This window comes from Daldinia loculata, assembly GCF_022478755.1.
Source record: "Daldinia loculata strain CBS 113971 unplaced genomic scaffold F4817scaffold_2, whole genome shotgun sequence".
In the NCBI taxonomy this organism is placed as follows: domain Eukaryota; kingdom Fungi; phylum Ascomycota; class Sordariomycetes; order Xylariales; family Hypoxylaceae; genus Daldinia; species Daldinia loculata.
This window is the reverse complement of record NW_026054856.1, coordinates 467,634-485,882: the sequence shown is the minus strand read 5'-3', so window position 1 is coordinate 485,882 and position 18,249 is coordinate 467,634. Positions and strand designations below refer to the sequence as shown.

At 47.2% G+C, this 18,249-nt stretch overlaps 7 protein-coding genes across 7 annotated transcripts; 4 read left to right on the top strand and 3 right to left on the bottom strand.

Moving 5' to 3' along the window:
- Positions 1-8: 8 nt before the first annotated feature.
- On the top strand, positions 9-1,940 carry F4817DRAFT_364744 (uncharacterized protein; the record flags this gene model as incomplete). Its single annotated transcript, XM_049306787.1, has 3 exons — positions 9-207; positions 290-446; positions 523-1,940. 3 exons carry the CDS (start codon positions 9-11, stop codon positions 1,772-1,774), a joined length of 1,608 nt encoding a protein of 535 aa, XP_049163522.1. The 3' UTR covers positions 1,775-1,940.
- Positions 1,941-2,459: 519 nt separating this feature from the next.
- F4817DRAFT_323633 (glycoside hydrolase family 17 protein) lies at positions 2,460-4,077 on the top strand. The gene is made up of 3 exons (XM_049301533.1): positions 2,460-3,234; positions 3,349-3,548; positions 3,667-4,077. The coding sequence occupies exons 1-3, from the start codon at positions 2,690-2,692 to the stop codon at positions 3,861-3,863; spliced, it is 942 nt and encodes a 313-aa protein (XP_049163521.1). The 5' UTR covers positions 2,460-2,689; the 3' UTR covers positions 3,864-4,077.
- Positions 4,076-6,941, top strand: F4817DRAFT_81342 (HET-domain-containing protein). The gene is made up of 2 exons (XM_049307920.1): positions 4,076-4,329; positions 4,430-6,941. The coding sequence occupies exons 1-2, from the start codon at positions 4,287-4,289 to the stop codon at positions 6,499-6,501; spliced, it is 2,115 nt and encodes a 704-aa protein (XP_049163520.1). The 5' UTR covers positions 4,076-4,286; the 3' UTR covers positions 6,502-6,941.
- A 56-nt stretch (positions 6,942-6,997) lies between these two features.
- Positions 6,998-9,086, top strand: F4817DRAFT_81319 (putative sugar transporter). Its single transcript, XM_049307919.1, has 5 exons — positions 6,998-7,536; positions 7,601-8,449; positions 8,515-8,671; positions 8,722-8,817; positions 8,918-9,086. The coding sequence occupies exons 1-5, from the start codon at positions 7,159-7,161 to the stop codon at positions 8,986-8,988; spliced, it is 1,551 nt and encodes a 516-aa protein (XP_049163519.1). The 5' UTR covers positions 6,998-7,158; the 3' UTR covers positions 8,989-9,086.
- Positions 9,087-11,049: 1,963 nt separating this feature from the next.
- Positions 11,050-12,534, bottom strand: F4817DRAFT_323625 (uncharacterized protein). The gene is made up of 2 exons (XM_049301532.1): positions 11,403-12,534; positions 11,050-11,338 (listed from the first exon to the last, which is right to left on the bottom strand). The coding sequence occupies exons 1-2, from the start codon at positions 12,147-12,149 to the stop codon at positions 11,276-11,278; spliced, it is 810 nt and encodes a 269-aa protein (XP_049163518.1). The 5' UTR covers positions 12,150-12,534; the 3' UTR covers positions 11,050-11,275.
- A 251-nt stretch (positions 12,535-12,785) lies between these two features.
- Positions 12,786-14,255, bottom strand: F4817DRAFT_323623 (HSP20-like chaperone). Its single transcript, XM_049301531.1, has one exon. The coding sequence runs from the start codon at positions 13,962-13,964 to the stop codon at positions 13,185-13,187; it is 780 nt and encodes a 259-aa protein (XP_049163517.1). The 5' UTR covers positions 13,965-14,255; the 3' UTR covers positions 12,786-13,184.
- Positions 14,256-15,609: 1,354 nt separating this feature from the next.
- Positions 15,610-18,134, bottom strand: F4817DRAFT_81274 (uncharacterized protein). The gene is made up of 4 exons (XM_049307918.1): positions 17,281-18,134; positions 17,162-17,221; positions 16,583-17,106; positions 15,610-16,531 (listed from the first exon to the last, which is right to left on the bottom strand). Exons 1-4 carry the CDS (start codon positions 18,035-18,037, stop codon positions 15,920-15,922), a joined length of 1,953 nt encoding a protein of 650 aa, XP_049163516.1. The 5' UTR covers positions 18,038-18,134; the 3' UTR covers positions 15,610-15,919.
- Between the last annotated feature and the right edge of the window lie 115 nt (positions 18,135-18,249).

Genomic DNA, 18,249 nt, shown 5'->3' with positions numbered 1-18,249 from the left:
CACTAGATATGAGTGATGAGTTCGATGATGACTACCATCAACTCTGGCAATCCGACATGCCGCTAATCAGCATCCCAACCCAGACTTTCAACCCTTATGGGGTACGGCCTGGGGGGCAGCCAGCGTCGCTCACCGCTGTGAGCGTTCCAGGCACGACCGATTTCGTGTTAGGGGTCGACACTTGCGGTTTCACCACCGCCAGCACGAGTGAGTTTCCCTTCCCCTCGATTGGCAACTAAACACCGAGCATCAAGAGATGATTGGGATCGCTAACCTAAATGATTGAAAGTCACTTGTGAATTCGGATATGAGTGTACCAACGTAGAGGGCTATCGTGGTTGTTGCTTTCCGGGCGCTGACGACTGTGCCTCTACGATCTACACGGACTGCATCGACTATGGGAAAGCCCTCCACGTAGCTGAATGTGGACCACAGACACTATGCTGGTTAGTTTGAAGCGAGCAATATTCCCACTTCATAACAATATTACTAGACCAATTGTACTGACCATTTCAATAATAGCCCAAGCACACATCCGTCCTGCTACACTTATTGGTTCGATAATGACGACAACCCTCAGGAAACATTTAGACACATTGAATGCCAAACATCGCAGGGATTCGGGATCCTATACCCTTTCCCACCAGAGTTAACCATGACATCGGATACATCGACAACAGAAACAGATTCCCCATCCGACACTTCTAATTCAACCCAAATCACGATCGAGTCCGAGGGCGACTCACTATCTCGTTCTTCGATATCCGCGGGTGCTATAGTAGGCGCTGTAGTCGGCTCTGTCGCCTTCGTTATCATATCCGCCATAATCGCCGCTCTAATATTCCGTCGGCGTCGGGCCAAAAAGAATGCTGCTACCGCTCCATCGGTCCCCGTGAAGAGTACAGATAGTTCGACCGATATCTTACCGTCGCCAGAAAAGGAACCAAGGCAGACAACAGCCGCAGCAGCAGTGAGATCAGAGAGGCCACCGACCCGAAGAAGCTTCCTACGACCCCTTTCCATGATCCAAGAGAACCCTATCTCCATCTCCAAGCCCATACCCCTATCCGCCACATCCTTCGCTCCAGGTATCAGGAGGTATAAATCAGCAGCAGCGCGCCAGAGCCCCAGGCCGAATTGGCCGCTTAGCCCGCTTGGTAACCCTCTGGGCTCGCATCCGGTCGACGCGAACTTGATGAAGCGCCTTAGCGATAGTCGGCTTGGAACCCGCGGCCTGGAAAGCGGAGGAATTAGCGACGGGCGGCAGAAAAGCCTGCCACGTATACCTGTCCTCCCGTTCCGCCCCCCGCCTCCCCCGCCTCCCCCCGGCACTAAACCCGTAACCCCCCTCCCGCCGCTCAAACCGTCGCGTGACTTCGAGAGCACAGGTACCACGCCTACCAGTGCCACAGCGGCACTACAAAGCCCGCGGCTAAGCCGCGTTCCCGTATCACCGATCATGAGTCGGGTTCTCGATGGAATCAGTCCGCATCGTGCCGTAAACAACCCTTCGACTTCGACTACAAGGCCTATTAGCGCCGTAGGCCCGGAGCCCGTGTCGCCGATCGGAAGTGACGGGGAAGGAGAAGGGGCAGATAATTTGCCACGGCTTAGCTACGTCTCGGCGCCTAGCGCGGCTGGTGAAGGCGGGCTGGAGCGCGATGACATGGTTTCGCCTATAGGTGTGGATGAGGTGGATAGTGATACGGAGGTGCCGGAAAGCCTGGTGACGGTTAGTCCGCTGGAGAGCCCGCGAGGGAGTATGGATTCTTAGAGGATGTGGTATTAATTTGGTGGTGCTATACATTGTGCTTGGTATAGTTCGTTTATATACATCTACTTTTGTAGTGGTTCGGTTCATTTAGGTGCGGCAGCATCTATGCTGTGTATCTCGGGATATATATCTCTTAGCTATGCGTTATATACATATATCTGAATGCGTGTCATCGGGTTTCACAGGTAGCTGCTGTAGAACGTCGGGTTATTAAAGCACGCGCTTTTACGGCTATGTACATGACTTCAACTCTGACTTGGGATACTGCAAGGTCTGGTTGTACATGTTGTATCTTCGGCGTTAAGAAGAACAACGCGTGGCTGTGTCAAGTTAAAGTTAAGATGCGCTGCTAGTTGAACACTTTCTCATTGGGAATGATACTAACAAAATAGGGGTCATTACGAAGTACATGACGCTCATAAAAGGGGGGAAGCCGGTGACCAAGCCCTTGGACTGTGCTAGTTCCGCGGCGGTGTCCAGCTCACCAACTGACGGCAGTCAATCAATTGCTACATCGGGAACTATTCGCGATGTCGCCCAATTGGAAGTTTTCGACCGTCTCTACCGGCGCACTCTAGCTCGCCTGGGCATCTCTTGGCCCTTTAAATACGAGCCTCACTCGTCGTCATCCCCAACTTGATTGCAAATAGGAATACTTCATTTTCATCTTGAATTGGAAGACTCGGGATATTACTGTATGGTCAGATTTTCACGTGTATTACGTGTATATGTAGAATATGTACCTAAGGTGTTTATGTTATACATATCGTCAGTTTAAATACCAGCGATCCCCTTTCTCTACACCATTCAAAATCTACAATCATAAGATCTTCGCCCTATAAATTGCACCATACCACATCTTGCTTAACTAGATTAAAGTGAAATAATTTCCATAAGAGTCGAAGATAAAACAGTATGCAGCTCCGACAGCATCTCGCTACCCTAGGCTTTGCCGCCACTGCTGCCGCACAAGCCTACCAGGGCTTCAACTACGGATCGACCAATAACGACGGGTCGTGCCGGGGATACGATGACTTCAGGGGCTTCTTCGAGCGTGCTAGGGGCTTGCCCGGCACGGAAGGCAAGTTTACCGCGGCGCGCCTTTACACGTCGATCCAGTGCGGTACGGCCGCGGACCCCATCTCGGCATTTCAAGCTGCCATCGACACCGACACCCATATCCTCGCCGGCCTATGGGCTAGCGCCGGCCGCGATGTTTATGAGAATGAACTAAACGCCCTTATTGCCGCTGCTAACCGGTTAGGCACGGCCTTCACCGACCGCATCATTGGCATTAGCGTCGGCTCTGAGGACTTGTACCGGAGCAGCCCCGATGGCAAAGCCAATAATGCCGGCGTCGGTGCTACCGGCGCGGAGATAGAAGGGTATATCGGCTGGATGCGAGACTGGCTGCGCGGTACCCCCTTAGAAGGCAAACCGATTGGCCATGTTGATACCTGGTCAGCTTCCCCCTTTCCCCGAGTATTAAGACTTAGTGTTTGAAGTTTTACTTTACATGGCCCCGTTCGATAAATTATGAGCAATTATTGCTAACCCACGACGCGAATCATTAGGACGGCTTGGGTTCTTCCTGAGAATGCGGGTGTGATCTCCTCTGTCGATTTCCTGGGGCACAACTCGTTCCCTTACTTCGAAACTACTAAGCCGAACGCCATCGGGCAGGCTGCGGATAACTTCTGGTCTGCTGTCCAACGGACAGAGGGCGTGGCGGGAGGTAAACCTGTATTTATCACCGAGACCGGTTGGCCAACCAGTAAGTCGCGCCCCCTTTCTCTTTTAGACAAATGGAAAATGGCAAAACCTTTCCGTCTTCACGTCCTACAAGCCACCTTTAATAAGCCCCTCATTTACTGATTCGCTGGGAATTGTAGTGGGCCCTCAGCAACGAGACGCCATCGCCTCTGTTGAGAACGCGAGGACCTATTACTCGCAGATTGGCTGTGCGCTTTTCGGACAACGCACCGCCTTCTGGTACACATTAGTGGATGCCAACACGGCACAGACTGATATTTCATTTGCTCTTACTCCAATTGACGACGGGACACCTAAGTTTGACTTAGCCTGCTAAATTTAATAGAGTATTTTATTTTTATATGTATAGCGCTAATGTAAACTGGAATGGGCTTTCAAGGATAAAATAAGACATTCATATATAAGTTCCTAACCTACGTTTTATATTACAAGTTCCGAAGTATCTTAAATTAAGTAGGTGCCTATTAATAGGTATCTTTCAGGGCGGATCAGTGATGGGGAAGAATTAACAGATACTTAATTGCTCTAAATGAAAGTGCGCGTAAAGGTAGAAAGGTCCATAGGCCATCACGGCTTTCCGTAGGTGGCTATGTGAGAGGTATAGCCACATTAGGCTATCCAGGTATCACCTAGAAAAGGTCGATGCAAGGTAACATATATCTACACGCGGTAGCCGACACGATCAATCTCTTAACGCAACTCATAATCTAAGCCATTCCACAGGGTATCACCTTTGACTATGGATCTCCAACTAGGCTCTGACAGTAATTCTACAGAAAATGGTACTTATTAAAGGGTTTAGAAAGTGTTACTAAGCCCAATATCACCACATTTACCCACATAGTCATACACAGGAGCCTTACTGACGAATCTGATGAGCAGACAATTCATACTCAAAACCTCGAATTGCCGAACAAGAAACCGAACCAGATCTCCAAAATAACGGTGTTCTATGTGCGAAGTGCGCTTCATTGGATATCGCCGCATTCGTTGCAGCGACAAAAGCGACTGAAATACACACTCCGATACGTGTATGCCATATAAGAAACGAGCACCTACAACCCAACAAGATATCCTGCCCACTCTGCCACATAATCATCTGGATGCTTGAAACAGTTCCCGTTTTAATACCATCAAATGACTTGGAGTTGGTTATGTATCTTGGTTATCGATCAACAACCCCCCTTGATCCATTTATCCCATTCCGGACTAATTATGTGCTCTTGAAACTCGATTCGAAGGAGTATAGCACATACCGAATTCTCAACAATAAAACTGGGCGGATTGCAGAGATCATGAGCACCAACTCGTTGGATTTCAATCTCAAAATTGGTCGTATACAAAAAGGTGGAATAAAAGTATCCGGAGTTCATGGGTATATTGATTATAGGTTGATTGAGGATCGTATCTCAACCTGTACCGGCTTACCTACTCACTCCGAAATCTGCAGGCCCCCGAGACGCAAGCTAAATTGGCCGAGTAAGCTGATCGATTGTCAGGCATTGACAGTCGTGGAAGCCCAACCATCGTACAACTATGTCGCACTTAGCTATGTTTGGGGCCAGCAGGAGCACGATCCATCTAAGGGTCTTTACGACTCCCCGGCCACTATTCGAGACGCAATTGAAGTTACGAAGAGACTTAGGCAACGATATCTATGGGTAGACAGATACTGTATCGACCAAAGTCGCTCGGCTGAGAAGCACGCCGAGATCGAGCAGATGGGTCTTATCTACAATCGAGCTGCTCTTACAATCATAGCAGTCGCTGGGCTGGACCCTAACTACGGTTTGCCGGGAGTTTCCAAGATCAGGAAGAATGCCATACCAAGGAGAGCCACTTCGGAATGGACAATTGTTGGTATTCCCGACAGCTTTCGTCGAATAATTACCCAAAGTACCTGGGCGACTAGGGGCTGGACCTATCAGGAAGTATTACTATCCAGACGTCGTCTATATTTTACGGACCAAGAAGCGTATTTCGAATGTCGGAATTATAATGTTGGAGAATCATGGTTCGATTATGAGAATATGGGCTTAAATGATGCCTTGTTCACTCTGAACCCTGTTCAAGATCACCCATATGAGATTTTTGAATACATATCAGATTACTCGCGGAGGAAACTAACCTATAGCCATGATTATCTCAACGGATTCTTAGGCATCCTTGGGTGCTTGGCCGAGGAAAAGTATCCCGTGCTCCACCTGTACGGAGTGCCAATTCCTCCTGCGGAATACAGTACACAGAAATATACACTTGTCCTGGGGAGTTTAACTGATCGACTGATGAATGGAATGGCCTGGAAAGTGACAAAAGGGAAGCGACGCCAAAATACCGACTTCCCTAGTTGGTCTTGGGTTGGTTGGTCAGGTCCTGTTGACTGGGCTTCTGGAGATGTTCTTTTGCTGCTAGCTTCGAGCAAAAATGAAGTTTGGGTCGAAGATGAGACAAAAACGCTTTTGCCATTAGAAAGTTTAGGCAAACGACAAGGCCTTTCGGCTAGAGACTACAACTTCGCACGGGTTATTCACATCAAAGCCGAGGTTTTCGAAGTCATCCTCAATAGTCCTCGTTCCTTTGGTGCTAATATACGAACTTCTCCAACCGACCGTAACGTTACCTGGAGAAGTCGGGATGGTGAAGACGTGGATGCATGCGCTGAGATATTTCAAGACGATGATATATCTGAAGACATCATTACCGATCCAGCTCAAGGAATCTTACACGAAGCCGAAAAGCTCAAGGCTCTTGTACTCGGCTTATATGAAGACGATAACAATATTTGTGCTTGGGTGTGTAAGCTATTGAGAAGCAATCCTGATGGGTACGAAGTGGTTGGGCAGATGGAATTTCAACTCCCCAGTTCTCATATTCGCTCAGCTAAGGAATCAGAAGAAAAACCAACTAAATCATCACTGCCGAATATGGTTCTAGAAAGAATTCGTTTAGTTTGAATACCTTAGGTAAGTATATCATATTCTTTCTTTTCTCTTGTGGTGATTACCTTGGGTTAGTTTAGGTTATCAGCCTCACCTTGATGCGAAATGAGTCACTCACACAATATTTTTAAGGGCATATCCTAATTTATATCAACGAAGTTCAATGCCTACGCAACTTACGGCATTATTTAGTAACAATATAATCTCGTTCATTTCTTCAAGTTGTACTAGAATAATTCGGATTGTACAGAAAGTATTTGCTTTGATACTAAAGAAAGAAGAGAGCTCCTAGTTTCTTGCTAGGATTGGCTTTTTGTCTTCTCGATATACTGCCTCGTTTAAGAGGCTATTTGCTAGGGCACCTAGTATGAACTATCAAGTGCCTCCTATTCTCACTCTTGAGTCTGATTCAGGGGCTAATCGTATCTCATGTGAGTCGTGACCGCTATGGCCTGTGGAACTAAAGCAGACATCCCTGTCCATCCGCAATTGTCCCCACATTCCCCAGTGCCCGTGAGAACGTTATTTTGTATTTAGACCTTACTTGTGCTGGCTTAGGTACGTATACTCGCCCATCGCACCCTAGTAATTCACTTTTAATTATTTGCCATTCTTTAACGACATATTGGTGAAGGAGCTTAGGTTCAAAGTCAGCATCCCCGGCGCCGAACGATGATTCATCTCGTTAAACAGACGACGCCGATCCGACCGGCCGGCAATGTAACGCCGGGCCGGGAACAGCCGGCAGATCTCCGATATGTGTACACGCTCACTGCCTTTGTGTCTATCGGAGGCTTCCTCTTCGGTTGGAACCAGGGGGTCATGGCTATGATCATTGCCGACGAGAGATGGCTGAAGCTGATGCAGCCTGCAAGCGATTGGAGTGTGGGCTTCGTTGTCAGCATATATAACATCGGTTGTGTTATTGGGGCCATGGCAACTAGCTTTTTTACAGATGCCTACGGTCGTGAGAGGACCATATCCTTGGCGAGCACGGTCTTTATCATCGGTGCGCTACTTCAGGCCGCATCCTACACCATCGCACAGATTGTATGCTACAGGCTCATGTCATATCGAATGCATTATTCCAAATTCTAAACTAATATTGTATTAGAGCATCGGACGTTTCATCCTCGGGCTGGGGGTTGGCGCATATTCTGCAGGTATTCCGCTCTACATTTCGGAGATATCCCCTCCAGAGCTCCGCGGGAGGATAGTCGGGATCGAATTAATGATCCTCTGTTTTGGCGAAATGGTCGTGTTTTGGATTGTCTACGCCTTCTACTTCCTTAACTCCGACGACTGGTGGCGAATCCCTTTAGCTATTCAAGTTGTGCCCGCTATCATTCTTGCCATTGGATGTTGGACATGGGTACCTCCTAGTCCTCGTTGGCTTGTAGCTGAAGAGAGATATGAATGTGCTCTCGAAGTTCTCTCAAGGCTACATGGTTCAGAAGCAGCAGAACTCGAAATCAGCGAGATCCGGAAGACCGTGTCCGAAGAGCAAGTCACTACGCAGGCATCTTGGTCAGACATGTTTAAGCGGCCAGTCCTAAGAATCACTCTATTAGGAACCAGCATCCAAATGTTCCAGCAAACCACAGGGACTAATGGGATCTTCTATTACGCGCCGTCGCTCTTCAAGAAGGGTGGAATAACAGACCCTACCATGGCCAATCTAGCGACTGGAGGGATTGGTGTGGTACTATTCCTTAGCTCGTGGATACCCATTTTCTATTTAGACCGCTTTGGACGAAAAACTTGGTTGCAATTCGGCTTAATAGGCATGATCTCTGCCCTTATTGGGATTTGTGTTCTACAGAAGCATGCCGCAGACTACCCCCACAGTCCGGCAAATAATGCTATTGTAATATTTACTTACATGTTCTTTACATTCTTCAATATGAGCTGGAGCTCCGGTTCGTGGACATACGTAGCTGAAATTTTTCCGATGTCCCTACGCGTGAGCCACCATCTCAGTTAATATAGACAAGTTTTCTTAGGGACCTCGCTAATCAACATCTCCAGGCTAAAGGAAATGCGCTTTGTACAGCCTCACTTTGGATCTCGAATTTTGTGGTAGCCCAGGTGTCTCCCCCTATCGAGACTGCCACAGGTTACGGTCTTTATATACTGTTTGCGATTATATGTATCGTTGCGTTCATCTTCGTACGATATGCCCTTGGTACGTGACCCTATTATGATACACCCAACGCATCTTCTAACCACTTGCAGTTGAAACAAGAGGCCGGTCACTTGAAGACGTGGCGGAGCTCTTCGGCATTGACGGTAGTAAACAGAGTCAAGACCCACGGGACTCAGTAAGACAAGGTAAAGTAGCATGGACCCACGCTTTCCAGAATAATATCTCCGTCGAGTACTCTATTTTCAGGTGCCTTGTAATTAAGTGTTAACGGAATATCTATCACAGGATTACTTCAATCTAATTTAAGGGATGAGGATGACACCCTAGTTGACGACGACTCAGAGAATATAGAGTAACATTTATCGTATCGAGGTACGCTCGGTAACCCTGCCGCAATATAGGCTTCCTACGAACTACTCCGACCTCTTGAATAACGTATAGAGTTCTATGAACCCATAGGGGTTTAACTACTTGTCAAATTGCCTTATTATTTAGTTACACTGCCTGGGTACCTTTAGGTAGGTGGGTAAAGTATAGAGTTTGCTATGTCCAACTTATACAACGAGCCCAGCTTTAATTACTTGCTGAGTTTTGCAGTGGGATTTTGTAGTCTTCGCCAGTTGAAATATGACTGGGCCGCTACTACTGAGCTCTCGCGTACCAATTGCCGTCGCTTACTTGACGAGATATTGCCGAACTATCAATTACAAATTCTCTACCAGAGTCTTGGGAAAACCGTGTATGGCCAAATTGCAGTATCTGTATTCGGCTATGGAGGCAAATGCCGCTCAGAAAGGCCTTGCTAATTCGAGAATTGATATAAGGCCCCCAATGAGCAAGCTGCGCCAAGCTAAATATACAAGGAAGGGTATATCTTAGAAATCGCTATCCAATGGAAACAAGTCAGAAGATTTAGAAAGCTAATCGAAATTTACGGCTTAGGCTGCGAAGTCCAGCCTCATTGGATGGGATATTGGCTGCAGTTGATGAACAGGTATAAATAAGTATACCAAGACGGTTAATATGCCCTGTATCTTTTGACAGCACGGAGAAGGCAACTTTCATCTACGGCAAGATATTTCATAGGTGCATCTAGTAAGAAAACCCGCCCGCTGTCTTAGCCGAGAAAAGCCTCCATTAAAGTCTTGAGCAAGCGCGATAACCGAAGTGCGACTCTGTTCTAATATAGGTAACCACAGCATGTGGTAGGAGGCCATGGCAGATCAAGAAGTACTACATTCCCCAGGTCTTGGACATCTATAAATACATAAGAGGCATCGCCTCAGACCGGTTGTGGAACGTGAAGACTCCAACCGATCGAACTCCCTGTACCCGTCCATAAGCCTCGACAATGAAGTCGGCTACGTTTACAGCCTTACTGGCTGCCACTTTGGCAGAAGGACCGTATCGAGTTCACCATCCCCAAGGAGATTCCCGCCGGCGAGTATCTCGTCCGTGTCGAGCACATCGGCCTTCACGAGGCGTTCAAGGACCGCGCGCAGTTCTACATGGAGTGCGCTCAGCTCAAGATTGCCAGCGATGGAACTGGAACCCCTAGCCCCCTAGTCAAGATGTAAGTTGCACTTGAAGCTACGTTTTCTTTCTACTTGAAACCAAAATCACTAATCTCACTTCTTTAGTCCTGGTATCTACAAGGCTACCGACCCGGGTATCAAATTCGACAAGTGGAACAGCCCCAAGGCCAACTCATACGTCATGCCCGGCCCTGCTATCTGGAAGCCATAGAATATATATCAAAGTAGATACGGCTCTTGATCGGTTTAGCTATTGGTACTGAGGAGATAGTTAGGATTACTTCAGGATAACCTAAGCTACGCTTCGTAAAGAGGTTTTGGCAAATTTCAAGTTGGTCCTAGATTAGCTATTATACAGTATCAAACCGCAAGTATGAACCTATTAGAACCTTCGTATTATAATCAATGAGACTCGTATATGGCATTATCATATACCGACATATAATTCAGCTTATACGCTCTTTCGATACCATTCCACGTAGAATCTCAAGAGGGTAGCGACATGGTGGGGGTTGAAGTGTTACTTAACATAGTAACACATACAATAGTAACTAGGAATAATAAGTTAGTTGTATAGAGACTCTCATAGTAATTTTCTATGCATCGAAATCACTCGACCGGCTATCATGTACAAGCCATTATTCAAGGTAGGTAACTAATGTGGCTGTCCACATGTAAGCTAAGAACGGTCTGTGTTACATAGGAGTTATTGGAATGAGTTGACTTAGAATAAATCCCTTCTAATTAGATAGGTAGGTAGTATGAATTTCGACTATTATCGTCGTGTCTTTAACCGCAATAAATCTAGCCGAACTATAATCAGCTGTAGTTTTTCCTAGAAGGATATATATATGCCTCCATGGTTACTTCGGGCATCGTCACCCGTTCTATAGCACTATTCGAACTATGTTTTAAAAAAAAGGTATCATGCATCCTAAAGCTTAAATAAACGCATTTCTCCGCTAATGAGTATTGAAATAAGACCAATTCCGAATATACCTAGGTACCTATAATCGAATGACTTCGCTAATACCATGAATCCCCCGGATCAAGATACAATAACAGAACTAACAACCTTATAAGACTGGGTATTGTACTCGCAAGCCCCCTACGGTAGCTCATATTCAATCTCAATAGTCGCTGCTCGAACCTTATTACACCAACATCTTAGCTACACGTGATACAAGTCAGCGATCAAGCTCAGCAACAATATCGTATCACAAGATTGGACTTACCCCTGTCCTGACCCAAAGCACGACGATGAACCCCGGCTCTAACAGCTCCAAAAACCCCTCGCCTTTCCCTATCGGCCCATCGTCCTCAGCCTCTGTCTGAATACCCCTTCTCCATTCAACCTTGTAGTCCTGGTACTCGCTGTATGCCTCGCTATTGTTGCACACTCGCCATTCAATACGCCCGTCCTTGGCCGCCACAAAGTCCCACCCTTTCTCCCTCAGAACGTCCGCGGCAGACATAGGATCCCACCAAGTATCCAGGAGGACGTCTTCAAGAGGCATATCCTGGCCCTTCCTCTCTACTTTCGGAGATAGGGGGCGTAGAATGCTGGCGTCGAACCGCGTGTGGCTGTTGAGAAAGCCATCCTTTCCGTCGTGAGCTATATATCCTTGGTACGCTGCGCTCGTCTGAAAGATGATGCGTTGTGGGATGGCTCTGCGTCCATCGTTGGGAACGCACTCGGTGGTGAGATATAAGCCCGCAACACAGTGTTCCGCATTAGGTTTCGTGTAGTCGGCGTAGTACTCCTGCTCGTGGACTTTCCATTTCACGAGCCATGGGTTGTACCCAAGGGATACTATCTGAATGGCAAGTTCCGGCGGTACTTTATGTTCTAGAATAGAGCGCACCTCCTCGGCGTCCTTGGGCGTGGGACGAAAGGGATGGGCAAACGACAAAGAGTCAGCTGCGCGGTGCTCCATATCGGAACGGTCTGACTGCATGATGGAATCGAATGTTAAAGTCATTTCTCCGAGGGGTCCTCTCGGAGTTTTATTACTTATAATACCCAAGGGCCGGGCACAAGAAGGAATTCGCGTTTACGCCTCATGACCGATATCTCGGTAGTATGAGACGATAGAACATCTCAAAGCAGAATAGCGGCGGACTTTTGTGCACATACTAGGGGGGATACTTTGTTGGGAGGCGAGAATAAACGATGCATCATTTTCGTTCAATATTAGACTAGCAGCCAAGGCCTCAGCTGAAAGCACTTAATGCATGTCATCCCCGCACGTGGCATAATATTTATATTAAGCCTCCTATCGGTGTTGAGGTAAATGGTCTTAAGATTTAGGTATGAGGCTTTATTCAGAACATCTTGGCATGTATATTAAATTATTGGCAGCTCTTGTAAAGGGGTAAGAAGTCTATAAGGACAGGACTCACAAATAGCTTCCAAGATACTCTAGTATTTAATTTTTCTAATAGAACTCCTCCATGTACAACTTATATTACCAACGGATCAACTCGGGATAATGTGTAACCATCCATCAATAAAGTGCTTACACTCCACGCCATCATTCATAATTCACTCCACTCCAAAGTCATCAAAAGATAACTATTTCACTAAGCATCTTAATTTAAGATAAGGATATTTCTTTTTTTTTTTTAATAAATTTTTATTAATGATATATTATCATCAATTATAACCCATAAGCCCAAGTACAATGCGACGCCTTCCTCCGCAGAAACAACTTATTAGCTCGATAGAAACGACCAAAAATCACAAATCCTCCGCGAACCACTTTTCCCCTGATTTCCCGAATGATTGTCAGACGCCAGACCGGCCCAATCGATTTTCATCTATCATCGCGCAATGCCGTGCAAGAACTCCGTGCTGATGACGTGATTACGTGATGTAGTATTCATGAAGAACTAGAGAAAGGAGCGTGTGTAGTAAGAAAAGAACGTGAGGAGAATTGAAGGCGGTAGTAATATAGTAGTGGTAGTTATAATAATAGGTATCAAGGAAAGGAATGGATCAGATTAGGTAAATCCGCTTAGTTGATGACTACGCGGCGGCCCTCGGGCTTCTTAGCCTTGGGGACTATGACGCTCAGGATGCCGTTGTTAAGCGAGGCGCTGACGTTGTCGGTGTCGACGCGGCTCGGGAACTGGAAGGTTCGCGAGAACTCACCGACGCTGCGCTCCGAGACCCAGTATTTAGCCTGGGGCTGCTTGGGCTGCTCGGCCGCCGCCTTATTCTTGTTGGCCTCGGCGACGGTGCTACCACCCTCAGGAGCATCTTCAACCGTGGGCTTTGGTGCCTTCTCGTGCTGTTCCTTAGGGGCGTCGGCGATAGCGCCCTTCGACTCACCCTTCTCGAGGAGACCGGCCGGGGGAGTGCCGGAGGTGTAAGAGCGCTCAACGCGGCCGCGGATAACAATGGTCTGCGGGTCGGTGAACTCAATGTTGACTTGGTCTTTCTCAATGCCAGGCAGTTCTCCCTGGAGTTCGTAGTGATTCTCGGTCTCCTTCAAGTCGAACTTGGGAGTGAAGGTCGGTAGGTGACGACCATGACGACCACCGGCTTGTTGAGCAGCTGCGCCGTTCTCGCTCTGTCCGGCGTAGCGGTCGAAGTCGTCAATTAGTCGGAAGAGGCCGGTGAAGTTGGGCTCGGCGGGAGAGTAGAATCGAGGTCCAAACACGGACATTTTGGATGCAGTAGTGTGGAAGTTGTTGGCAGGTGAGATTGTAGTGTTAATTGGTTTAAGGTATTTAGGCTTTATGATTCTTTGCGGCTTTACTCTTGTTGTAAGAGTGCGAGTGAAAGATTTCATAAAAGGCTCGTTTGTTTGCGTGTGATTGTTCTGATTTGTGTCTGATCTGAGGAACGAGAGAAGCTAGTATCACGATGTCTGAGGCTCCTTAAATAATTGAAAAGTCATGAGATAAGTATGTTCTACCATCTTCACGAAAGGCCTATAGAATTGCGATGGGATGATTTTTGGAATGATCTAAAACTATCTAGAAGAACACAGACGTTTCTACAAACAATCAATTACGTATGATAGTACGATGTATGATGTATGATGTAGATGATAGGTCTCACGATGGTGCGCGAAGTTGTGGGAATTGGCTAGAAGCTTCTATAATTTTCGTAGCTTTAACTACAACTTGAGCTACAACTTTAGCTACAACTTTACAGCTTTAATGACGCCACACCCGACATTCATCGGTCGATTCGTTATTATTCCTACGAATGAAAATGAATTTTACAAAAATCAATCTTCGATTATTCGCTCGGAATTATGTATCAAGACTATTCCACACACACATCGCTGTTTTACAATTTTCAACTAACAGGTGAACGAAGCGTGATAGGCACTTACAGTAGGAGGTAGGTTACAGGTAGGTACTGACTATTCCAATTCCATCTGTGACCCGAAAGCCTTCTGTAGCTTTCTGTGGCTCACCCTGTGGCTTAAAATCATGTGGCTGGGTCGAAACCTCCTAAGGTAAGGTTCCATATTTTGTAAAATACCGAATTAATGCACTTTACCATTTTAGGTAATAATGTGGCTTATACACTTACCTGCTTTAAAACGAATCCTCGCTATAGAGAATGTAGACTCGTAATTTTTTTAAATTCGTTATAGCGAGGTTTCATTGTATGCCTTACCTCATACATACATAATACGGCTGTGGTGGCTGGGTGGCGGTGCGATCTACATGCCTAGTACGGAACCTATGTATAAGGGGTAAGTTGGATGATTCAGCCCTAACCCGTCCTTTGTTCATAATGCGGTTCGCGCTTAGGTAATCATCAAAAGATTAGGTACTAAAAGTCTTGGCAGGGGTCCCATCTTGACCGGCCGGCACCCGTGTGCGAATCATGACGTCACCTCCGGCCAGGATCCAAACCCGGGCAAATGCCTAGGTTAGGTACTTTTTACTATGGTTTTTCGGTATTCTCCATCGCAACCCCATCCATCCCCCATCTCGTACCGAGCTTACGTAGTGAAAGGTAGATCTTAGCCCGTCGCCCCCCCCCGTATGAACGACCGAATTGGTAATTAGTCGAGTGAGCACGTGAATATGGGGATTGGCTATCCATGAAGAATGCTTGTTTACTTGCGATGACGTTGTTCTGTAATCCATATTTTGCAATACCATGGTTCTATTTTAGCGGATATGACGCCGGTGGCTCCCCTTCTCCGACGCCTGGCAGATTATTTTGACCCATTTGGCGTATACGGCATACATGTCATCTACACACTACATACCTAACTTGATGTATCCAACAGACTGAACAGGGATGGGTTGTGTCTCCTTATAGTCTCTTTCGGGCTAATGATGGTCATGAGGGTCTTGGGGGACCATCGGAACATCAATAACATATACTAAAAATGCTCAACGACGTTCCAAAAGATATGGTCAAAGTGCTTGGCAATCCCCCTAATCACGTACACGTGGTTCGATAATGACGATGCTTATGCAAATGGCGTTTCCATCGTGTTTCTCCTTCATTATACGTAATACTATAGAGCATACACTAGAACACTGCAATCGTCGGCTTGCTGTGGGGCGCTATCTATAGTACGATGCCATGAGGTGCCACTTTTTCGTCGAGACCTGTATATACAACAACATGATGTGGGTGTAGACCAGCATCACTTCCTTTTTTTCCCGCTTCGTTTGCTACGCTCAGCATAGCTAGCCGAGACTAGCTCGACCTTTTGCCACCTCTTTTGAATTTCGTGGCGCGCGCCCATCGCAATGGGACTCGCTGTCGTCATCGGTAAGGGGGAGGCATAGTCGGCGGCGGATATCCTGCAACCATCGGCATACCCGGTCGTGCGCCCATGGGTATAGATGCAGGGCTCTGGATACGGTTAAACAACCCAATTAGCCTCCTACCAACTGTCGGCTCTAGCTCCGTGCCGTCTCTTGCGATTTTAACCTCCCTGTTAGAGTTCCAGGGATTTCGTAGCCCGCGTGTTCGGTAGAACGGTAATCTCGTAGTCGATAGCCATTCAAGATTGAAGGGCTTGCCCCATGCCTTGCTAGGCCCCCCTTCGCCATCTTGGCCACTCCTCGCACTAGCCGAGTCTTCGGAATCTTCCCCGTCGACGATTGCGTCCACATCTTCTCGTTCTATCTCCCAAAATATTGTCCCTCGAGCCGAGTCGTCGATGATTCGTCCTCTCGGGCAAGTGTCTGTAGCTTCAGTTGGGATAGCTTTAGGAAGATCTAGATTGCTCGTAGTCTGTGCCTTAGGCGCAAACTCAATAGCGGCCGCTGGATCATCATTGATGGGCGAGGTCATCCTGGCATAACCGAAATATTCCCCTGACTTGTTTGCAGAGAACACCAAATAAACATTATCAACTGCCTGTTTGTAACCCTCATTAGATTAGGATACAATGAATTCAAGATAATTGTGAATAAAACTTACTTTAAAAGCATTATTTAATATTTCTTCATTATGGGATTGGGTTGCCCACAAGCCTGTCCGAACACTCAGTTCCAAATCTTCCACTGTGAGACTTTTAAGTATAAAAAACTTGTCTCTTTGTGCACTGGCGTCACTATTAAGCGCGTTTCTCTGCTCTGGTTGCGTATCAGTTACCGAAGTTGTAGGTTCTGGAAGATTGTCCTGTAAGCTCTTTATAGTCCCAGTAGATGTATTTTTTCCGCTTGGAGAAGTTGCTGCTGGTCCCGTAGGAGCCGTCTGCCCACCAGCTCCTTCGACTGTGCTCTTTCGTAGCCGGCTAACCAGTCGTACTGACTGGAATTTCGAATCGTGAAGCTTTTGCTGAGCTGCAACACAGCTTTGCTCATCTTTAAAATTGGCAAAGGCACAATTACTCTTCGAGATAAGGAAGAGTGACTCCAGCCCTATCGCTTCTTTGCAAACGTGATGTACCAGGCTCATTAAATCGGTCTGTGGAGGTAGATTCCCTATCCAGATGGCATGACCTAGCAAGGTTTAGTGTTACAAATATATTCAAGTAGCGGCAACGAGAAGACTTACCGCTCTGTCGAGGCTTCCTTGGAGGTCCTCGGACGATGTTGGACCGCGCCTCTGGAGACACTGAGAAAACACATCATTAGCGATTTCAGCACTCCTAATTTAAGACTAGACAGTCGTACTATCTCCCCGAGCAGAATTTATAATTACGCCTGCTTGATAGTTCCTGTGCAATGGTGACTGCCCTCGCGGATCACTCGACGTGCCGTCTGCCAAGAAATACTGTCCTGGTGCCACCTGGCCATGAAGAGCAGAATGTGGAGACGTATATTGGTTCGACGTAGGATAATAATAGCCAGCGGGAAGAGCATGTTGAGACTGATTCATCATAACTGGGTTCGAATAGTAGCTTAGGCTATGTCGTGGGGATAGGCTCGGTTGTTGGGATGTCTGGTGTTGTTGCTGCGACGACGATAAATGGGCATTGTAATACGGCGCCAACTGCGGATGTTGGGCAACATAGTAGGGCTGACCTCCTAGTTGGGCCATATTCGGAGGGCCAGCGAACTGCGCTACTTGTTGTATAGGAGGAATCATATTAGACGATTGACCGGCGTTGAATCGTTGCTGTAACTGTCCCGGATTATAGCTAGGTCTGTATCCAGGCTGGGGAAGTGCGCTGGCCATCGCAGTCATGTTGTAAGGTCCCTGACGGTCAGGCCCTTGGGGGTGAGACATGTCGAGTTGGCCTGAGAATACATTGGGAGATGGGCCGTAGAGTTGCTGATACTGGGCTTGGAAGGCAGGATCATTTGCGGGACTTTGGCCATGCGACAATAGCGGTCGTCCATCATTCTGGGTGCGCCCTTGATGGGCACCGACGCCCTCTCCTGTCGCAGACTCGCTGTTTGCCGCCAAAGGCGGTGGGACATCTTCCATTAGGTCTCACCAGAGGCCGAGGTATAATTTTGGCGGCCGGGCAGGGAGATCTAGTTCGTCAGGTGCTCGCGGTGTTGCTTTGAACCTGTAAACAACTCGAGCAGACTTAGTCTTCTAATACTGCCTTGACAGACAAGGTGTAATAAGGCGTCCGGCAAACCCTAAATTGTTTGAAGCCCAGGAATCTTGATGAGGCTAGGGAAAGAAGTGAT

Coding starts and splice junctions, on each gene's coding strand:
- F4817DRAFT_323633 (XM_049301533.1), top strand. CDS start 2,690: ATGCAGCTCCGACAGCATCTCGCTACCCTAGGCTTTGCCGCCACTGCT. Junction 3,235..3,348: donor ATTGGCCATGTTGATACCTG/GTCAGCTTCCCC, acceptor GCGAATCATTAG/GACGGCTTGGGTTCTTCCTG. Junction 3,549..3,666: donor CGAGACCGGTTGGCCAACCA/GTAAGTCGCGCC, acceptor TGGGAATTGTAG/TGGGCCCTCAGCAACGAGAC.
- F4817DRAFT_81342 (XM_049307920.1), top strand. CDS start 4,287: ATGGATCTCCAACTAGGCTCTGACAGTAATTCTACAGAAAATG. Junction 4,330..4,429: donor CAGTAATTCTACAGAAAATG/GTACTTATTAAA, acceptor TCTGATGAGCAG/ACAATTCATACTCAAAACCT.
- F4817DRAFT_81319 (XM_049307919.1), top strand. CDS start 7,159: ATGATTCATCTCGTTAAACAGACGACGCCGATCCGACCGGCCGGCAAT. Junction 7,537..7,600: donor CCTACACCATCGCACAGATT/GTATGCTACAGG, acceptor ATATTGTATTAG/AGCATCGGACGTTTCATCCT. Junction 8,672..8,721: donor CTTCGTACGATATGCCCTTG/GTACGTGACCCT, acceptor AACCACTTGCAG/TTGAAACAAGAGGCCGGTCA.
- F4817DRAFT_323625 (XM_049301532.1), bottom strand. CDS start 12,149: ATGACTTTAACATTCGATTCCATCATGCAGTCAGACCGTTCCGATATG. Junction 11,339..11,402: donor TGCTTTGGGTCAGGACAGGG/GTAAGTCCAATC, acceptor TATCACGTGTAG/CTAAGATGTTGGTGTAATAA.
- F4817DRAFT_323623 (XM_049301531.1), bottom strand. CDS start 13,964: ATGAAATCTTTCACTCGCACTCTTACAACAAGAGTAAAGCCGCAAAGA.
- F4817DRAFT_81274 (XM_049307918.1), bottom strand. CDS start 18,037: ATGGAAGATGTCCCACCGCCTTTGGCGGCAAACAGCGAGTCTGCGACA. Junction 17,222..17,280: donor AAATTCTGCTCGGGGAGATA/GTACGACTGTCT, acceptor GTGTTTTCTCAG/TGTCTCCAGAGGCGCGGTCC. Junction 17,107..17,161: donor AAGGAAGCCTCGACAGAGCG/GTAAGTCTTCTC, acceptor AAACCTTGCTAG/GTCATGCCATCTGGATAGGG.